Here is a 22,673-nt window from a genome sequence, read left to right as displayed (position 1 = left end):
ACAGCCCAGGGTCACAATGTCACTTCCACAAATGCATATTCCGGGGAAAGTGATTCTCCAAAAGGCTACAAAGAATGCTTTCCCAGCGGGTGGTGCTGGTGATGAGAAAGAAGAGATTTAAGAAAGCCCCTCTCTAAATTAGCATATTGTCTATCAACTCATGAGAAGGGTTTATTAAAGAATTCAGATAGAATTTAAAGCATTTTATGGGAAAAATGATACGCTATAGTATTTTCAAGTTTGCAAAGGGGTCAGGACATGGCAATTTCAAGGGCTACCACGGACCCGTCCGAAGCCTATGTCTCGTCTTGTCCTTGGGTGACAAAAGAACCCCCGTCAGCTCGACCTCGACTTGTGGCTTGTCTCCATCTATCCCTGTTATTGAGTGACAGAGACAGTCATCCAAGATGATGTGCACAGATTACTTCCCGTGAAGCGCAAATATAAGACCTGAAAGATGTCATGGATTTCTGTGCAGAGTCGATACATCATGATGAACTGACAATAAAGCTGATGAAGACGGAAACCTCCTGGCTCTGGTCCTGTGGCACCACGTTTAAGAGCTCCACAGTCAGCACAGGCCTGGGGCCAGACCGGCCTGGGTCTGCATCCCAGCTCAGCTTACCTGCAGGAGGGGAGTTGCTCACCCTCTCTGAGTTTCTTTATCCATAAAGTGCAGATAATAACACCTCCTGCCCAGCCTTGCCATCTGTGCACTAAGGGTAACGTATGTAAAGTACTCAGGCTGGGGTGGGATGCGGGGTTAATGCTCGATAAATGACCCTGGTTATGACTGTTAATGAGCAGGACCAAGGCATCCGTGCTCACTGGAATCAGGCCACGAAGTCCCAGCGTCTCCAGCTACATGTGAGACTCTGGGCAAGTGACTCGGCATCCCTTGGTTCCTTGCTATGAAATGGAGATCGTGGTGCTTACTTCACAGAGTTCCTTAAAAAAGGATAAGTGACCTAAATCGCTAGCCCGTAGCACAATGCCCAGATTATAACAACACGCAACAAGCATTAGCTGTGGGGAAGTGTCATCATCTCTAGCAGGGAGGAGGGAGACTGCCACCATCAGACAAGCAGGGGCTGTGTATGAGTGTCTGATCGCTGTTGTAACAAATGGCCACAAACTTAGGGGCTTAAACAACACAAACATATTATGTTACAGTTCTGGAGGTCAGAGTCCAATGTGGGTCTCCCTGGGCTAAAATCAAGGTGTCGACAGGGCTGCACTCCTGTGGGAGGGTCTGGGGAGACCCTACTTCCTTGCCTTCCCACCTTCTAGAGGCTGCCACGTTCCTTGGCTCATGGCCCCTCATCACTCCAAACTTTGTTTCCATCATCACATCCCTTGTGATTAGATTGGGCCAACCAGATAATCCAGGATGATCTTCCCATGTCAAGGTTCTTAATGCCACCTGCAGAGTCCCTTCTGCCATGCAAGGTAACATATTCACAGGTTCTGGGAACGAGGACGTGGACATATTTCGGGGGGCCGTTATTACGCCCATCACAGCCTGGTTGGGGAACCTGAGGTAGATGTATTGGTTGGAATGTAGGGCCTTTAAAATGATGACACTATGGGAAAGTACTTCCAATGCAACATTAACTGAAAGAAAGGAATCAAAGGCTTACGAACCCCATGATTGCAACATTCAAAATTTTTTTAAATGTGTGTGGGAATTCACACAAATGGCAAAGTTGTAACTTAGAGTTATGAGCGTGTTTTTGAGTAAAACTGCGGTGTGACTACAGCCATGCATGAGGGCACCTGATCAATGAATGATGACCCCAAAGGCCTCACGAGGGGGATTACCAGAATGGTTAAAAGTACAGACTTTGGGGAAAGAAAGACCCTGATTCAAATCCTTCTCTGACACTAACCATTTGGGCAGTTTAAGTCATTTGGGGCAAGTTCCTTAAATTGTCAGAGTCTCGTTCTCCCATGTGTCAGAGGAAACACAAGACCTGTCTCCTAGCGGGGTTACAAGGAATCATGTGATGACAAATATCAAGAACTTAGCAGAGCGCCTGTCACGTGGTAACGCCTCCCCGTCCCTTCCCACCTGACCACATAACTGTCACTACTGATAGAGCCCCCCTCTCTTGGGTGGCCCTACCCTGGCATCTCTGAGTAAGGCAAAGCCAGTGGACATTTGGGGCAGGTTACCGAGAACAAGACTGACAGGAGTTTGGGCATTTTCCAGCACCTGGGATTGGTGTCCCCAGTACAGAAATTTGCAGAAGCCAGGACACATGGCACCTGGCCTTGGTTTCTGGAAGAGATCCTGCTGCGAGGGCAGGAGGTGGCCAAGTCAGTCTGCTCCCTCTCTCCACAGTGCGAGCTGGTCTTTCCCAGAGCTCTCAGGGGCAGGTGCCTGTCCCAGGGCCAGCAGGTCAATTTCACTCTGCATTGGGAAATGGTTCCGGTTAAAAGGAAACTGGCAGAGGGTGGGTGGGCCCTGCGCACCTGTAGGACAGACAGGGCTTTGTCACAGGTGTCGGGCAGTCCATGTCCAAATACTAGTTGTGTGCCTCTGTGTAGTTTATGTAACTTCAGGGCCTCCAGTTTCCCTGCTATGGATCTAGGACACTGAGCTGACTCTATTCCTGCCCTGCCCCGTTGCCTTGCTGCCCCCAGCTGCTGGGAGAGTAGCAGTCAGAGGCTCACGGCTTTGCTCGTCTCTGAGAACCGTCCTCGACAAAGGCTATACTTTTCTGCACCTTGGCCACAGCCAGTGGTGACTCTGAGGGGTACAAAAGCCAGGGTAACTCTCTTGTTTGTTCCAGAGCATAAACCAGACTGCACCTGAGACCCGTCCTTCCTCAGCACCTTCCCCATCAGGCCTCCCTCACTCTCTCTCATGGTTCTGTCCTGAAGAGCACCCCCTCCCTCATGCCCCCTAATCCCTGCCTCAGGCTCTGCTTCTTGGAAGCTCAACATAGTTCCAGCTCACGGTGCTGGCTAGTAGTGGGGGCTCTCAACGTGGGTCCCCATGCCAGCAGCCTCAGCGTCACGGGGTGACTTGTTAGAAATGCACATTCTCTGAAATAATGCTATTTGCAGCAACATGGATGGACCTAGAGATTATCATATTAAGTAAAATAAGTCAGGCAGAGAAAGACAAATATATGATATCACGTATATGTGGAATCTAAAAAATGACACAAATGAACTTATTTACAAAACAGAAATAGACTGACAGATCTAGAAAACAAACTTATGGTTACCAAAGGGGAACGGGGGGAAAGGGATAAATTAGGAATTTGGGATTAACATATACATACTACTATATATAAAATAAACAACAAGGTCCTACTATATAGCACAGGGAATATATTCAATATCTTGTAATAACCTACAATGGAAAAGAATCCAAAAAAGAACATATATTTTATATATATATTTAAATATATATATATATATATATAAAATGTATACCCAAAACATTCAAATCAACTATACTTCAATAAAAACATTAAAAAATAAAAATGTTTATAAAAAGAAATGCAGGGACTTCCCTGGCAGCCCAGTGGTTGGGACACCGTGCTTCCACTGCAGGGGGCGTGGGTTCGAGCCCTGGTCACGGAACTAGGATCCCAAATGCCTCCTGGGGCGGCCAAAAAAAAAAAAAGGAAAGAAATGCACATTCTCAGGTCCCACCCACTGACCTGCAGACCTACTGATTCAGAAACTCTGGCGCAGGACTCAGCCTTCTGGGCTTTACTAAGCCTTCTAGGACACGCCATGCAGCTCAAGTCCAAGAACACTGCTGGTCTTAGACTAACAAGCTCCTGTACGGATGGTGACTTTAGGCCCTAGAAGGTGATGGCAGTGCTTCTGATTCACCATCATCCCACGGCTTTTAGAAAACCACATCCAGGGGATCAAAATGGGGCTTCTTATCAACGCTTCCAATTAGAATGAAGCCGTCAGGAATGGCAGCAGGCTGTTAGTTTGAAGCAAACTAAAACTCAGCCTGGTGAGCCACCCACCCATGGCTGTTTAAAGAATTTATTGTGTGCGGTGTTCAGGGCCCTCTGTGTCTGGGGAGTGTCAGTGCACGGGCACATATGATGAGGGTTTCTCTCCCGTGATGGTTGGAAAGATGGAACTCCTTCTGTCTCCACCAGCCTGAGACATTTCTCCACAGCCACTCCTGCCCTGGACGCCTTCCCGGAGGCCAAGCGCAGAACAACATGAACTGAGCATGAGGTCCTGACCCAGGTTCTCCTGGCATCCAATGTCCTCCCTGGAGGGAAGAGTGCTTCAGGGACGGGACCCACCTGAGCGGGAGTTTATGCCGCACTCAGGGTGATGGAGGCCCCGGGCTGGACAAAGCGGCAAAGGCAGTGAGAGGCTGTCCCCTCCCACAGCTCTAAGAGAAAGTCACAGTCTGGCTACTTCTGGCCCCAGTAAGCCACCGGGAGAGCCCTGCCAGCCAAGGGACCCAGGAAAGGTATGGGATGGGGTGGATTTAGACAAAAGTGGACGTGGGGTGGGAGAAGGCGGCGCAGCCCAAGCAGAGGCAAAAGAGAAAAGCGGAAAGGGCTTAAGGAAAAGTGTAAGAGCAGAGAAATCCAGCCAATCTGGGAAATGGCAAGCAGCATGTTGCGTGAAGCCTGGGATACGGGGAAGGCATTGCATACAATTCCCACGCGGCACCTAGCATGGCTTGAGCTGTCTATACAAAAATAGCCGACGGGCCACATCACGCGTTGACTAATGAACCCACCCATCAAAGTCGTGTGCAAATAACGAACGCCCAGCCTTTCGCTGGTACACAGAGCTTGCTTGTTTTCATATCTCTATCATGTGTATCAGGGACAGAGATGGGACAGTCACATTCCCGCTTCATAGACTGTAAACGCTTCCCTCATTTCTAGTCTGATAGGAGGCAAGGTTTCCTCGGTATTTTCACCTGCCCTCAACGATACCCCTTTCTTAATATTCTAAGTAGATGTTTCTCAGAGACAATCGCTTTTCAGATTTGAATTAAGCTAATCACCTCTGTGAGATCTGACCCTGTTAACCACACGGTGCCTCTGGACCATCTTTTCATGGTTGACTTTTGGAACAACGGGGTCTTCTTACTAGCTTCTCCCTCTTGGCTACTGTGTCTTCCTTTCTTTAGTGGATTCTCTCCTTGACTCCCTCTGGGTCCTCCTACCAAATCTCAGATCAGTGCCAAGGAAGGACCCAAACCTCACCTGTGGGCACCAGCCCTTAGAACCAGCTGCCTTCAAGGCCCCTCAAACTCAGCTTTTCCAAAAAAGGAACCAATCAACTCCCCTCAAGCTGCTACCACTGCAGTCTCCTCCTTCCCCTCCCCTTCCTTCCCCTCCCATTCCTCTCCCATATCCATTTTCTTGGCAAGTGGCCAGCATCCTCCCATCACGCACAATAGAAATTGAGGTGCCCCTCCACACCCACCCTTTCCTTCACTGCCCATGTCCAGCTAACACCCAAGTCCTGATTTATCTCATGAAAAAGGCTGTGCTACATCTCATCAGCTTAATCTTCCCTGAACTGCCTGGTCTCAGCAAGGTCACAATCAAGTGGGGACCCCACCAGCCTCATCTCCGTCAGGTACTCCCAAATCCCCTTGACATTGCCAGTCTGTGACCTTGTGAAGGTCACATGCTCCTTTGAAAACTCTAATGAAAGGGATACATTTAGTGGAGAGAATCCACTAAAGAAAGGAAGACACAGTAGCCAAGAGGGAGAAGCTAGTAAGAAGACCCCATTTTGTATACGTTGTATATACACATAACAATCTGAGCCCATGTGCATGGGGTGCTGGGGCTCAAGGAGACCAGGATATAGGCATATATCTGGACAAAACTATAATTCAAAAAGATACATGCACCCCTATGTTCATAGCAGCACTATTCACAATAGCCAGGACATCGAAACAACCTAAATGTTCACCCACAGATGAATGGATGAAGAAGATGTGGTATATATATACAGTGGAATATTACTCAGCCACAAAAAAGAATGAAATAATGCCATTTGTATCAACATGGGTGGACCTAGAGATTATCATACCAAGTAATTCAGACAGAGAAAGACAAATACCTTACGATATCACTTATATGTGGAATCTACAATATGACACAGATGAACTCATCTACAAAACAGAAATAGATTCACAGACATAGCGAAGGTTGCCAAGGGGGAGGGTGGTAGGGGACGGATGGACTGGGGGTTTGGGATTGGCGGATGCAAACTACTGTATATAAAATATATAAACAACAAGGTCCTACTGTAGAGCACAGGGAACTATATTCAGTACCCTGTGGAAAACCATAATGGAAAAGAATGTATGTTTATGTATAACTGAGTCACTTTGCTGTACAGCAGAAATTAACACAATATTGTAAATCAACTATACTTCAATAAATAAATTCAAAAAAAGAAATCATCCAAAGACTTTGAAGTTTAAAAGTCTATTAAGTAAAATTATTTCCATGAAAGAATTCTCTAATTATTCCCTAATAAAATCTCTCCCAAGTTCCAAAAAAGAATTTAAAAAAGGAGATCAGGATAGAAATCCTTAAAATAAGCCTCCTTCTCCTTCCTGGATATGGCTGCTTCATCGTCTCTGTGACTTTGGCCTTGGATGACACCTGCCCAAATTTCCCAGGGGGCTAACTCCCCTGCACAGCTCAAGATCACCTCCTCTCAGAAGGGATCCTAGGCCTGCCCCCACCCCACATGCCTTCCAACCTGTGTTGCCACCTGTATTCATTTCCTAGAGCTGCCATAACAAATCACCACAAACAAGGCAGCTTAAAACAATGGCAACTTGTGGTCTCACGTTCTGGAGGTGAGACGTCTGACGCCAAGGTGCTGGTAGGGCCGTGCTCTCTCTGAAGAATCCAGGGGAGAATCCATCCTCGCCTCTTCCTAGCTCCTGTGGCTGGGGCCGCGCTTAGCACTCCTTGGCTTGTGGCCGCCTCACTGGCCTACCTCCATTCTCACACGGCCTGTGTCTCTGTGTCTCCAAGTCCCTCTGTCTTTATAATGACCCCAGTCACTGGATTGAAGGCCCATCCTAACCCAGTATGACCTCATCTGCAAAGACCCCATTTCCAGATAAGGTCCCATTCACAGGTCTGGGGGTTAGGACTTGAACACGTCTCTGGGGGGCCACAATTCAACCCAGCACAGTGCTCCCTGACAGGCTGGCATCACTGTGTGTCCCCGCTACACTGTCCTGTCTGCTCTGAGTCTGTCCCCCAAGTTGACAGAGGCCTTTGGAGGACGTCTCATCATCACCTTCGCCTTGTGCTCAGTACCGTGCCTGCCAGCTGAAGACATTTGCTGAGTGTTGACTGAACGAACAAATTATATATATATATTTTTGGCGGTACGCGGGCCTCTCACTGTTGTGGCCTCTCCCGTTGCGGAGCACAGGCTCCGGACGCGCAGGCTCAGCGGCCATGGCTCACGGGCCCAGCCGCTCAGCGGCATGTGGGATCCTCCCGGACCGGGGCACGAACCCGCGTCCCCTGCATCGGCAGGTGGACTCAACCACTGCGCCACCAGGGAAGCCCCAAATTATATTTTGATAAGAGTTTCATCTATGGGAAAAAATCAGAACATACCTTCCTCTGACAGTTTGATCATATTCCACTGACGTTTCAAAGACATTTTACTTAGATTCAAAGGTCTTTTAATGACAAGGATGCGCTCGGCTAAAGGAAAGAAAAGTCGGCCACAGTTGACATCTGTAATTCCTCTCAGAATGAGTCAGGCTCCCACCTTCCATGCTGGCCTGAAGAACCTCCAAACGCTCTACCTGTGATGAAGTCACCAGAATGTTTCCATGGCAACTGAGAAGGGGGTGGGGAGTCCACCCTGTGCTATTTCTCCTGAGCAGGAATAGCAATCATCACTCTGACATTTATATCTGAGGCTTTGTTAGCAAGTAAAACACGTTTGCACAACAATTAAAGTTTTCTGCAGAGCACTGTTAGATGTGAGACAAAGAACTGCTACCTACAGTCAGATACACAAAGAACTACTGCCTACAGTCAGATACACAAAGAACTACTGCCTACAGTCAGATACACAAAGAACTACTGCCTACAGTCAGATACACATTTCCCCTCAACTTCTCACTTTTACTTTTTTATTTTTCACCTTGTTTTGATGATGCTGGTTCTCTTGCCAGGCAGCATTTTTACTGTGGAAATGTTCCCTTAGTATTAAAATACATTCAGATAACACCACAATGTTAATTTGTTTACCCTGCTTGTAATATGTGTTACCAATTTTTGCAAACCGGTTTATCTAGAAAATTGGGCAACACAGCAGTCTGTTTACCGTGCAAGCTATTATAAGAGTGATCAATTCCTACAATTTAATAGAACACCTTTGACACTAAATTAGAATGAATATTGTTTTCTAATGTATACCCAGTCACGTTTGAGGTAGCTTATAATTAATAACACAGATAAAAACCAGCCAAACTGTGATAAAAGAAGAAAATAATGAGCTGGAGAACTCATTGGACCATAAAGCCTGGGCTAAAGATGACCCTGGCACAGAAGAATCACAAACTAAGGGTGCGTTTGCAGCAGCCAAGGGCAAAGGGGGGGATGTGATAAATTGCGTAACTCATTGCCTTTCAAATGAAATACACCGTTTCATAGGGAGAGTGGCGTTATCCCCTGGGACAAGGCATCGATAGCATGGGTCTTTATATAAATGGACAGCACCTTTGTAAGCTGGTTCATAAACACCAGGACAATGTAAATTTCACCGGACAACCCCAAGGTGCTTTGAGTCGGGTCAGTGTCACTATTACGCCATCATGGCTAAAATTTATTGTGCGATCACAGCAAGACAGATATTGGATACAAAGGTTATCTCCTTTAACACTCAGAAGGACCTTTGGAGGAGGGCACAATTATTATCCCCATTTTACAGATGAGAAAGCTGGGCCTAGTTGAAGTAACCTGCCAATCATCACCTGTTCAATAAGCTTCAAGCTGAGAGTTTGCAATATTAATGATCACTGCACAGGTAGAAAAGGTAGAAAGGGAGCAGAATCTGTAGGATCTGTTAACCTCTCCTATGAAGCTTGAGAAAGTGGACGGAACAGACTGGGTTTGGGTGTCAGAGGAGCTCCCTCACTGTCGCTGTTTGCTCCTCAGTTAAAGGGGCAAGCTGAAGGGCTGAGAAATATGAAAAGTTTTCACGGGCCCAGCACACTGCCTGTCAACATCGGGACCCCCCAGAACGGAATGTGTTATTAGCTGCAGTTTTACATAATTTTCATCTCTTCCAGAAAATGACGGAGTATAATAAGACCTGCCCAATAACGAATAAAAACCTGCTCACTAATTCTGTCTACTTGGGCTCTAGCTGATTTCTGAGACACCCGGAACTGGAGGCACCGTGCCTCTGCCCTTGGTGCCCGGGCATGGCTCTGGGGTCTGCCTTTCTGTGGCAGGAGCAGGGTCACCCCTGGAGGACCGAGTGAGACCACCGGGCGCAACTCGCGCGCATGCGTCACTCCTCTAAACCGCGAGGCCCCGCTCACATGGGCGGCACTGGCGGGGTCACGCCACAACCTCAGTTCTGCCAACAGTTACTGGGAATCCGACGTCTTTGAGGACCTAGGTCAGGTGCTGGGCTAACAAAGATGAATAGAGCATAGGAGTTCCCATCTTTAAAGAGCTCAGAGTCCGATGAAGGAATGAGACGCATCACGAGACCTTTTTCAATGCAACGCGGATTTGATTATTTCCTCTTACGGGCTTCCCCCCTCCCCTTACTTGCGGTAAAATACACAAAACACAAAATTTACCATCTTAGCTATTTTTAAGTGTCCAGTCCTGTGGCATTAAGCACATGCATCTACACCGTGTTGGGCAACTGTCACCCCCATCCATCCACAGAACTCCTTCATTTTCCCAAACTGGAACTCTGTCCACCTTAAGTCATAACCGGTTCCCCCTCCCCCAGCCCCTGACCACGGCCATTCTACTTTCTGTCTCTATGAATCTGACTACTATAGGGACCTCAGATGAGTGGAATTATACAGTGTCTGTCTTGTTGTGCCTGGCTTAATTTACTCAGCCTAATGTCTTCAAGCTTCATCCATGTTGTTTCATGTGTCAGAATCTCCTTCCTTTTAAAGGTGAATAGGAACTTCCCTGGCAGCCCAGTGGTTCAGATTCCATGATTCCACTGCAGGGTATGCGGGTTCGATCCCTGGTCAGGGAACTAAGACCCTGTATGCTGCACAGCACAGCCAAAAAAAATTTTTTTTAATAAAAATTTAAAGAGGTAAATAATATTCCATTGTATGGATGGGCCATACTTTGTTTAGCCATTCATCTGTCGATGGACACTTGGGTTGCTTGCACCTTTAGGCTATTATGAATGATGCTGCCGTGAACATGGCTGCACCAATATCACTTCAAGTCCCTGCTTTCAGTTCTTCCTACAGGTTGTCTTCTGCCCTTCATTCTGTGGTCCTGCCTTGGTCATATAACCCAACATTTTCTTAGCAATCACTAGAGTCTTTTTTTGAGGGGTACATATGGCAAAGAGATAGCCACATGGGTAGATAAGTTTAGTAGTCATCTTCAAAAAACTATCCTTTCCTCCCTTCCTACCCACATGCACGGGGAGAAGGAGTAGGTCTTGTTTTAAGCCCTTGACAGGGGGAAGCAGTTAAGCACAGGTTGTCTCTGACATGTAACCCAAACGTCTTCAACATGGGCTCCAACCTGAAAAGGAAAGAAGGTGCCACCTCCCCACCCCACCCCCCCACCCCCAGAAAGGACCCTGTGAGCTGGGAGGCAGCCCAGGTCAGAGCAGCCCAGGGCCTGCGCGGGGGGGCGAGGGGGCTGCTGAACATTCTGGGAACGTGCAGCCTCATCTAAGCAGAGGGCCTGTGTGTGGGCAGCAAGTGGCAGCAAGTGGCAGCAGTGGGAGAGGCGGAAAGAGGAGGATTTTTCCTTTCTTTTGGTCCTAACACAGCACGATTCAGCAGGACAAGTCCAGACAAGCAGCTAAGACACTGTTCTTGAGCCACTCAGCACCTCTTGGGCTCAGCTTCCCCATCTGTGACACGAGGAGTCATGTCACATGCGTGGCTTCCAGGACACCACCTGGCTCTGCCAGGGGTCTTGTCCATGGTGGCTGGGCCGTGAGGCGCCGGGTACATTTGAGGGAGGGGGTGTGGCGCCGGGTACATTTGAGGGAGGGGGTGTGGCGCCGGGTACATTTGAGGGAGGGGGTGTGGGAGCGGCATCTCCACTTCAGCTTGCTTCTTTCATAAACTGGAAAATGGCATCGTGACACCCTCTCTTCTTCAAGGAACATCGAGCTCACTGAACAAGCATCATCACTACGTTGTATTGAACGTCATGGAGTGGGCTGATTTCAGAGGCGACCGCTTCTGCCCCCCCGTCCCCCCAGTTGAGATCCAGGCTGCAGTGGGGTCCCGATCACCTGCTGGTTATACAGGCAGCTTTCGGCAGGAGGAGCAGGGGCGGACTGTGTGCCTTTAGCCCAGCGCTGGATCACAAGCGACACATGAAGAAGAAAAACGGGACGTCGTTGGAACCTCCTGCAGAAGAACCTGGAGCCACATCTGGCCCAGCTGCAAAGCCACGTGCTCCAGACAGACCAGGAGAAGCTGTCAGCTCGGGTTCATTCTGTAAACAAGCCACCGAAGCATTTTCACAAGGTGTCAGAACGGATTTCCTCTCCTCCGGGAGGGCGACGTAACTCTTGTTGGTGGGGCTGTGGAGCTTCTTGCTTCTTGTGCTTTCAGCTGCCTCGGCCAGAGCCTGTCTGGAGCCTGGGGCGGGAGCCCACAGAGATGATTACACGTTCTGCCATGAGCTGGACAAAGGAGGTCCGTGCGGTGTCTGAAGCTCCAAGTTGTAAATCTCCCATTATAGGAGCCATGGGCCGCGCACTGCACATCGGGGGTCTGGGGAGAGAGCTGCTGTCACAGGACCATACCCAAGAGCCCAGCATTCAAGGAAAATACCCGTGCTTGGAGATGCTCACAGCCTGCTGCCATTATCCTGTATTCCTACCTGGAAAGCCAAAGTGGCCTCTCTACTGAATTTGCCAACAGCTCATCAGCTGTGCTGAACAGTTAGAAGAAGGCTGTTATTCTCTCTGGCTGTGATTTTTGTTTTGAGCCGTTGTTGTTTAATGGAGAAAAGATCCTATTAGCACTCTGTGTCCCCTACTAGCCCCTCCTGCTGTAACAGATCCAAAACTTGGGCAAGAACAACTGTCCCCTTATATGTATAGCCATGTCCTCACCTGCCGCTTTACAAAAAAAGGAAACAGAGGCTCAAAGAGGGGCACGGCTTGCCAGAGAAGCTCTCAGCTGGGAAGTGGCAGCGTCAGGCTTGCTCAGTTGAGTCTAATAAAGACGCCGGATTGCTGGCTGTCCGTCAAGTTACCTTCTAACCACACCCTGTCTAGCTGGGCTGAGCTGCTCTCTCCCTGGAGTTGATTCTTTAAAAAATATAATTCACATACCATACAACTTAGCCTTTAAAGTGTAAAATTCAATGGTTTCTGTATATTCACAAAGTTGTGCAACTATCACCACGATCTAATTCCAGGACATTTTCATCGTCCACAAAAGAAGCCCCATACCCATCACTCCCCATCCTTGGAAGCCACTAACACATGTTTTCCAGATTTGCCTGTTCTGGACATTTCATATAAATAAAATCATAAGTCTGTGGGCTTTTGTGTCTGGCTTCTTTCACTGAGTCACGTGGATTCAAGGTTCATCCGTGTTGTAGCATGTGTCAGAATTTCACTCCTCTCTATGGCCAAATAATAGTCATTTTGCTTCAAGATTCATACTGTATGGATAGAGCACATATCGTGCATCTGTTTAGTAACTGATGAACACTTGGGCTGTTTCCACTTTTTGGTTATAATAAACAATGCTACCATGAACATGTGTGTACAAGGTTTTATGTGGACACAGGTTTTCTTTCTCATGGGATATATACCTAAGGGTGGAATTGCTGGGTCATATGGTAACTACATGTTTAACTTTTTGAGGAAATGTCAATCTGTTTGCACCATTTTACATCCCCACTAGCAAAGTATGAGGGCTCCATTTTCCCCATCTTTGCCAACACTTGTTATTATCCGTTTTTTTAATTACAGCCTCCTAGTGGCTATGAGGTAGTATCTCATTGTGGGTTTGATTTGCATGTCCCTGAAAACTAATAATGTTATGCATCTTTTCATGTGCTTCCTGCCCATTTGCAATCTTCTTTGGAGAAATGTCTATTCAGGTCCTTTGCTCAAATTTTAAGTTGGGTTATTTGTCTTTTTACAAAAGCAGCTCTAGGAAAAGGAAGACTATCATGGTCTCCATTCACCTTCCCCTCAAATGAGTGAAAGGAACAACAGTGATTCCCAGACCCCCCTAAGGCAGCATCTCATTTCTATGTACCTTCAATGATAGCAGCATTACTGCATGAAGGCTTAAGAGAACGTTCTTGGGGTTCCACAGATATGGCTTGAATCTAGCTTGAACACTTACAAAGTTTGTGAGTTAGACGATCCACCTAACTTCTCAGCTTCCCCATCTCCCAAACAGGGATCACGATATCAATTCACTGGATTGGTGTGAGAGCTAAGAGAGGAGACATACTGAAAGCCCTCAGCATGTGACTTTTCACGTGGAAAATACCCAATAAAATTCATTTCTTTATGTATCCAGCAAATATTTTTATAGCATCACCATGGGCCAGGCACTGGTCTAGACCCCAAAGTCACAGCAACAGGCAAAATAGAGAGAAAATTTCTGCCTTCATGGAGATTATATGCAGCTTAACATTCTGGCAAAAGTTAATGATGCTGTTATTATTATAATTCAACATTTTTACTCTTGATTGCAAAATAAGTACATGCTCATCAGAAACTAGAATGACAAGATAAAAGAAGTTTCACTAATGAACTTGAACTTTGGAGAGACTCGGCATTAGCTTCAGTAATTACAGCTCTTCTGCCAGTGCCCCAGCATGGCCTTTCTTCTATACTTGCACAGAGACATGAAAGGGGAGAAGCCACTGGCAGTGGCTCAAGAAGGTGAAAAAAAGGTGCGAACACCAAGATTTAGCACTTCCAGGTGTCCAGGGAAAAGGAGGGATAATACACACTTACCAATCTGGGGGAGGGAGTTAGAAACCTAGGAACAGATCATTAAAGCCAAAAATAGGATAAAGAAGTAAATGAGAAGTGTGCTTGGGAAGAAAGAGTGAGCAGAGCAGCTCTCGCAGCTAGAAAAGCCGGTCCAGTGGGGCTGGGTGGGACTGAACATGAAATTGAATGAAGAGTCAAACTGCTGGCCTTGAGAACTCTTCTGGGGAGTGGGAGCAAAATCCAGTGCGGCCCATGAGGTTGAGGAATCACGGGAGACGCTGCTGTGTTTGCAGGTCAGCAGTTCTGCGTTGGAAACACAGGAAGCTGACCTGCACTCAAGGCCGGCTCCGCCACGGACCAGCCGTGTCAACTAACGAGTCACTGACCTTCTCTTTGTTTGCTCATCTGCAAAACAGGTTCAGCAATTCTGACCTCATCAAGCAGGGTAGACTCTCGAGTCCTTCTAAAGAACATTCCCACCACCTGGGAAGTAAGGCCTCTAGCATGACCCAGTGGTTGATTCCCAGCTTACTGTGGGGTTTTCTGAGACGTCCGGATGACGGCAGTCTCTTTGTGAGTGTGAGGCGATATGTCAAACCTAGTTAGAGAGGAAAATCAATAAGGCTACTATTTGGAGAAAGATACACAAATAGGCAGGGGAGAGGTATTTGCCCTGTCAGATATCAAGTTACTTTAAAGATGTAGAAAAATGATAGTGCACTGCTACAGGAATAAGTGGAAACAGACTAATGGAAAATAATAAAGAACCCAGAAGGAGATCCTTACATATAAGAAAATGTGAAAAATAATGAGGTGGTTTGGATAAAAACAAAATATAAAAACTGATGCTGGGAGAATTAGTTATTACTTCAAAAACCAAATCAGTTCCATACTTCTTACCACACCCACAAATCAACTCCAGAGCATCTAAAAACCTAAATATGAATGATGAAACTTAAAGACCTTTAAGGGATAAAATAGTTCATATCCTTATGATCCTGGGTAGGAAAGGATATCTTTAAAATGTTCCCAAAGCAAACACTACTAAATAAATTCAAGTCTTTTTCATTCAAGAATTTCTGACCATCAATAGATGTGATAAAGAGAGAAAACAGACTACAAATTAGAAAAAGATATTTGGAACCCATATAACAGACAATGAAAGGGTTATTAGCATCAAAACTAATTTTAAAAACTCCTGTAAATTAATTTGAGAAATACTAGTAACCCAATGGAAGAAACAGGCCAGGACAGAACAGACACTTCTCAGAAGAGAAATGGTCACTGGGCAGCTGAAAAGATATTCAACCTCATTAGCAAATAGAGGAAGGAAAAGAAAATCACAGCAAGAGACCATGTCACATCTATCTGACTGGCCAAAAATCAACAATATTAGATATCAGTAAAGCTGTGAGGTAACAGCAATTCCCGTGCACGGCTGCTGAGCATAAACTGATACTTGAAAAATAACCCAGTAAAGGTGCGGATGAGCAATTTTGCTCTTATTTACAGTATTTCATCAACATCTAACAGTTCATTGATTATAAGATGTACAATTACTTTATGCATCACCAAGAAACGGAAAAAAACTGCTAATTTATATCCTAAGATGCCACTAATTTTAATACACATTCTGATTTCAGATATATTAAAATATAAAAATACATCTTAGAATTAGTGAAATATGGTATGTAAGTAAAAGAAACTCTTCCTCATCTGCACTGGTGTCTATAAGACTGTCCGTAGCATCATTTTTTTTTTTTTTTCCACCGTACGCGGGCCTCTCACCGCTGTGGCCTCTCCCGTGGCTCAGCGGCCATGGCTCACAGGCCCAGCCGCTCCGCGGCACGTGGGATCCCCCCGGACCGGGGCACAAACCCGCGTCCCCTGCATCGGCAGGCGGACTCTCAACTACTGCGCCACCAGGGAAGCCCCAGCATCATTGTTTTTAATGGCAAAAAAAAAAAAACTGGAAACAACGAAAATGTTCTTTGACAGGAGAATTTATAAATCAATTTCGAGATAGTTAACTATCCGTCAGTGAAAATATATAAACTACAGGTACATATATTAATATGGATGACAAAAAACAAATTAAAATAAGAGTAGAAATCAATGAAAGAACAGAAAAAAGCACAATAACAGAAAAAAACAACAAAATCAAAAGTTGGTTTTGGGGGGAAGGGAAAATCAACAAAATCAATCAAGAAAATATTTAAAAACACATATATTGTATGTTGTCATTCCATCCCAGCCTCCTTGTCTCTAACCTGACCTCTGGCTCTATCTGCCTTTGGTGGGTAACTTTATGATGATTCTCTTGGGTGGTCGTGATGCTCAGTGGGTGAGCCGCTGCCTCCTTGCCAATTTCACCTTCCAAGAGGCCATGGAGCCTGAGCTCTGCGGCCCCCTCCCGGTGGCTGGCATCACCACTGCATCTTTTTCTCATTCCCAGCGCTTCCTTGGCCCCAGAAACTCAGAGAAGACAATTCCCTCACGCTCTCTGAGCTCGAGCCTGGTGTCTTTAGTGGGCTTGATCAAAGCGGGGTCACCCCAGATCAACCCCAATAAGTGGAGTCAGGACTCATATGCAGAGTGAGCACAAAGCAAGTGTTCTTAAAAAATATATATCTTGCTACTATATCGCTAAGCCCCATATAAAGCCAGCAGGACTCCCGACAGCGGCGTTCTGGGATCCTCTCTCGGCTTCACAGATAATACTCACATATGCTTATGCTTAAATCTCTTCCCAACCATATCATACCCATGTCAAGGTGGTAATATCTTTCTTAAGTTCTCTAAACATAGAAGTAAGTCCCTTTCAACTCAGTGGAAATCTGTCTTATCATTTAAGGCTCGGCTCAAACTATTTCCCTCTAGAAGCTTTCACCCCCAGAAAAAAACAAACCAGTTGTTCTTCTGTGTTTCCAGGGCACTCTTCCACATTGCGCTGTGGTCCTCAGTGTACCGTAACCTCCTGGGGGCAAGAGCCTCCATCTTTGTATCCCCCCCAACCCCAAATCTTGTGCTTGGGGAGGTAAAGCAATGAGCAATGGACTCTGACATTGGAGGACCTGACCCCAACTCTGACTTTAGCAAACTTAACCTCTCAGAGCCCATTTTCCATCTGTGAAATGAGAATTGACGGAATTGCTTCCTGCACGGGAAACTCTCAGCACAAGCGCCTGGCACACGGCAGAAGCTGAGAAGTGGCAGCTGCCCGTCAATTTAAGAGCTGATGACATGTTTGCTGAACTGGGCTGAATGACATGTGCTGCTTCTCCAGGGGTGGGACCCAAACCACGGTGTTCACCTGGCATCTCTTGAGGCCAGGATCCCCGGTAAGAGCTGGGGCCAGACTGGACCAGAGCCCCCAGGATGTTATCTACATATAAAGCGGAGGAAGGAGGAAATACAGTGACCTATTGTGAGCGCGAGGAGGCACCTGCTCTCTCTCCCTCCCTCCCCTTCCTTGGAGCTCCAGACACAGCTACGCCCTCCTGCTGAGGAACCTCCTCCTTGCTCACCAGATCAGCCTCCCTGGAGAAGACCTTGGCTTTTCACATCCAGGGTACAAGTCCCGTCCCACCAAGGCCCCACCCCGACCCCTGAGACATCAGGGGCCACCTGCTTGTGCAAACCCAGTCTGTTTGGCATCTCATATTCTGTGCTTCCAATATAGGCCTCAGCACGCCCACCTCTTGTGCCCTAACTACTTCTCTGGTTTATCCCTTGGGAATTTCTGGGCATCTTCTCTGCCATTTCATTTTCTTTGGCATCACATCTGCCATTCTCCACCACGCCTGCTCTTAACATTGTAACTGGGCATGTTTGCTTCCAAATCTCTCAGTTCTTTGGATATGGCTGGAAGCTGTTCTGCCAAACAGTGGCTACTGCTGTGTTTGGGATACCCGGTCCCTCATTTCACAGGAGTATTGCTGGTGTAACCAAGATCCAATAGACACAGACAGCTGTTTTATGACATCCGTAGAGACAGCTTCCCTCCAGCTCTCTTTCACTCCCAAAGGGAGAAAAGATAATAGTGCCATTGGGTCCACATGACTTTCATTTTTCTCATAAGAATATAGAAATTTCTAGAATGAACTCCAGGTTTCTTTGTTGTTGTTGTTTTCCTTCTGCTTCCCAGCCACCCCGCTAATGGACAGAAATGGGGAGTCTCTGGTGGATTTGGAAACTTCCAGCAAGCTGCTGTTCGTCATGCACCCACACAGTGGGAACAGAGCACCGCCTTTCCATACCCAGGGGTCTGCGCATGGCTGTTTCCTTCGGTGAGTCTATGTGGAAGTCACAGCCACCCCTTTAGCACCTTCCCCCCATGCCCCCTCCAATCCCCCAGGAGCAGAAACAGGCCACTTCCACCTCACTGAGAAGAAAATGGTACCCAGGTAGCCTGCGCAGGGCAACCAAGCTCCCGTTCGTGAAAAGCTACCTATTTTCATTTCGGTCTCAGGAAATCTGTAAACAGATCCCCACCATCTTAACAGACTCCTGCTACAAGGCTGTAAAACACGAACTTGTGCTCACACCTCTATCAATCAAGTGCACTGTTCGAGTTGACTGGATGGAAAGCAAATACTGAGGAAAGTATTCACAATTTAAACCATGGCTACAGGAATGCTGATTCAATAGAGAGTTTTTTCTAAAAATTCATTTTTCTTTAGTCTGTCTTGCATCTTCCCATCAGAAATAAATGAGGAGAAAATAGGGCTATTTCTTTTGCAGGTGACAGAGACGCAGTCTCCTTCTTCGCCTTCCTCAGTCAGGACTTTCCCTTCTGAGCATCCGCCATTAGGCAACACCGGCTGAATAGTGATGAGCCATAAAACCCCCATATGAAGCACGGCTGCCCTTGAACTTCTAACGCCTGCTGGCTCAGGCCCACATTAGGCATGAGTGCTAAAATTCCTGCCAGGGGTTCCTCATCTCCAAGAACAATCTGAGCTGTCACTGCAGAGCCCACGATTAGGTGACAGGTAGAGCAGAATCCTACAAGAGGGTGGCGACCAGGAGAGCAGGCAAGCCCCCATTTGCATGTTACCGGTTCCGGAAGGGTTCTCTGCGGTGGTCCTACACTGGGATGAGGGGGCACTGAGATCAGAAACCAGGTCTTCAGTCTGGGACACCCAGATGCAGTGTTTGTCACAGAACATCCTCTCTCTGTCAATGTGGGGCCATGATACAACTTTGAACTTGGCCTCGATACAAGTTTGAACTTGGGAGAGGGCTGAGGTCGGGGCGGTGGCAGTAAGAGGCGGTGGGCAGTGAACACGCCTTGCTTTAGCAAACACTCTGCCAACAGTCATCCCTAGTCTCGATTCTGTCCTGGACTTCAGGAAAGAGTAAAGGTTGCTCCGCTTTCCTGAGTGCAGCTGGGATTCAAACCCAGCCCTGCCCAACTCCAACCAAACTGCCCCACCAAGCTACACTGGCCTCAAGAAAAATTGTTTCAGCCTGTGGTCTCGACACCGAGACCGTCCCCCGCAAACCATGCGTAAAGCTGCATTTGTGTTCTTCCAGACGAGATTGCCCTTGAATTCTTTCAGAGCCCGAGTCTGATAAAACATCTGCCAATCAAAGGCAGCCCTGAAGATCCCGCAGCAGGAAGCCTGGCCTGTGAGGAGACTCGGGGTCCTCCATCAGGCAGCTTTTGTATTTCCCCTAAAACAGAAAGCTTCCAAGGGCTGGATTTGACAAGTCCATTATACTGCCAAGTCCTCAGAAGCTGGAATAGGAATGCCTGAGATTAAACAAACATGGGGACGTAAAAATAAAGGGTAATGCAAGTGGGTTTGGTGCTTATCTTCTTTTCCAACAAAAGATAACAGGTAATTGCTTTTTTATCACTAGCACTTGAAATCTGAAAGTAAAGAAGGAGAGAGGCTCGACATCACACCTAAACTTTGCAGCCCATAGATCCTTAACTTCCACGTCTGCTATGGACCAATAGTCAGACTGCCCTGGTGCTCACACAACCCAATACAAAAAAGGGCCAAAAAGCAACAAAGGACCTGTCACCATGTCATTTCCAACAGGAGGGACTTATATTTAGGTTTTGTGAACTGATTACATATATACATTCCCTTCCCGCCCTGCACCCCTCCCCCGCAAAAGTTCTAAACTATCAGCAATTCTCTAAATGTAACCTTTACCAAAGAAGAGGCGTTCACAAGGGGAATGAGATGGTTTGTGGACTTCCCAGGAAATGATAAAGCTGTTGCCTAGCAACCCAGCCCCCCCACAAGACTCCAGCCTGTTACCTGGCTCTTGTTAAAATGGAACATCTTTAATAGACACAGCTATTGCCTGCAGCTGCCTGAGCAAAGGCTTTGCAGGGGAGCCTTCCTTTCTCTCCTCCCTCGCGCTTTCCCGGTGACAGCGGGTGAGCACCGAAGTCTCCTGTCTGAGCTTCACTGGCTGCTTTCCTTTAAGATGAAGATCCTTGGATTTCTCACCACTTTCAAGCTTTCCCTGTGACTCGGCTCAACAGAAATTGACTCTTCTGTCTAAACGTTCTCTGGCTGCTCAAGAATGTCTACGGCCCAGCAGAGAAAGTGCATCTTTCATCTGGTGACAATTCTCCAGGCTTTGATTTATTATGGAAAATTTTGAAATTGATAATATGTACTGTATATTGTCTCGGGTTGAATTATGTTCCCTGCCCACCCCAATTTATATAATGAAGTCCTAACCACCAGGACCTCTGAATGTGACCTTCTTTGGAGACAGGGTCTTTGCAGAAGTAATCAGGTCGAAATAAGTCCTTAGGGTGGGCCCCTAATCAATATGATTGGTGTCCTGATAAAGAGAAAATTTAGACACACTGACACACAAGGGAGAGTACCATGGGAAGGTGAAGGCAGAGATCGGGGTCATGCTTCTACAAGCCGAGGAAAGTCACAGATGTGCCAGGAAACCACCAGCAGCTGGGAGAGGGGCCTGGAACAGACTCCCCCTCACGGCCTCAGAAGGAACCCACCTTTCCAACACACTGATTTTGGACTTTCAGCCTCTGGAACTATGAGAGTAAATTTCTATTGTTTAAGTCACCCAATTTGCCACACTTTGTTTTGGCAGCCCTCGGAAACTGATACTCATGTTTCCCATGGACTGTGTACTGCTACAGGCGTCTTATTCTCCTTTCTCATTGAACTCTCACAGCGACCCACGTAAGATGAACTGTCTGTAGCACATAAGGAAGCTGTGGCTTAGGGAAGTGAACTTACTTGTCCAACAACCCACAGTTCCTAAGTGAAGGAGCTGGAATTCAAATTCAAGTTGAAACCCCACGGAACCCCATGCTCTTAACCGCCATGGTGTTCCCCCTCTGCTGACTCTAGATGTAGCTTTCCACGTCATCCCACAGTGAGGGGTTTCCTCCCAAAGTCGCTAACAGAACAGCCAGCTGCTAACAGGGTAGGGAAACCCACAAAGCCAAGGCACTATGAAATAGTCAACATGTTGACAGGAGGCATATTGCCAGCTGATTGGGGGCCAGGAACTGCTCCTTGGCTGATGGGCAAGAGATTTCTGCTGCAGAAAGCTGAGCCTGGAGCGCAATTAGCTTTGAAGTTTATTAAATCTTTGTGTCTCTCGGGCCATGGGGAGAAAGAGCCAGGGGGTGGTTCCTGCAGTCCTGAGCTGAGCAAGGCGGCCTGGAGGGACCTTTCTACCCCACTGGCAGAGTAGGGCATTCTGGATGTATTTTTCACATTTGGAATACTCAGCAACTCTACTGGAATTCGGATTCGTGCATTTAGCAGGAAAAGCAAAACTGCTGGGAACACAGGCAAAAATCCACGCTAGGGTTCTGCTCCACAACAGAAAAAGGCTGAAATTACCATGAGCAGGTGAAGGTGAATGTATACTACAAACAAGGTCACCGCATTTGGAAACATAAGCAGAGAGGGGAGGGTGTGGAAGAATTCTTTATTGTTAATGGGAGTCTCTGTGGTAGCATTTTATGACAGGGGCAAAGGTTTCATATCAAGGAAGCTACCTCCATCTTCTACATTATTTAAAAGGTGAGATCGGATAAATAAATGCATTTTTGTGATTCTTCTATCCACACAGACCTTCAGCCAAACTGCTGTGTAAATAACTCTATTATATAAATATAGTATAAAGGAAATATAAAAATCTGATTGAAACACTTAATGAAACAAAATAAATATAATGCTTATTTTGTGATTTTTATAAAACAGGCAAAATTTCTAAGACCAATGTATTTGGAAGAGCTTGCAAGCTAAATTTTTTCCCAGCATGCAGTCATTAAACACGCTACTTGACTTCTGGATACCATACAAATAATGATACTCGTTGTGACAAAACACGAAATAGCAAATAATGAAACTTTAGGACCTGGGGAACCAAGCACACATTCCCAAGGTCACCGGGGTGCTGCCAACACCGGAAGATAAAGAAGGAAGAGGCATGATGTTGAAACGGAAGAGACAAAGCTCTCATTATTTCAGATGATAGCACTA

At 46.7% G+C, this 22,673-nt stretch overlaps 1 protein-coding gene across 3 annotated transcripts in view; it reads right to left on the bottom strand.

The window, feature by feature from the left end:
* Positions 1 to 22,673, bottom strand: part of C16H10orf90 (chromosome 16 C10orf90 homolog) — a 228,214-nt gene that overhangs the window by 81,544 nt on the left and 123,997 nt on the right. Inside the window, exon 1 of one of the 3 annotated variants that reach the window (XM_060033520.1) lies at positions 7,620 to 7,641. The exons of the other annotated variants lie outside the window; for them this stretch is intronic. Within the exon in view, the coding sequence (XP_059889503.1) occupies positions 7,620 to 7,641 (22 nt within the window). Of the gene's footprint in view, positions 1 to 7,619; positions 7,642 to 22,673 lie in introns of those variants that run through there. 3 annotated transcript variants of the gene reach the window in all.

This window comes from Delphinus delphis, chromosome 16 (genome assembly GCF_949987515.2).
Source record: "Delphinus delphis chromosome 16, mDelDel1.2, whole genome shotgun sequence".
In the NCBI taxonomy this organism is placed as follows: Eukaryota; Metazoa; Chordata; class Mammalia; order Artiodactyla; family Delphinidae; genus Delphinus; species Delphinus delphis.
This window is presented reverse-complemented; position numbering and strand designations above follow the sequence as displayed.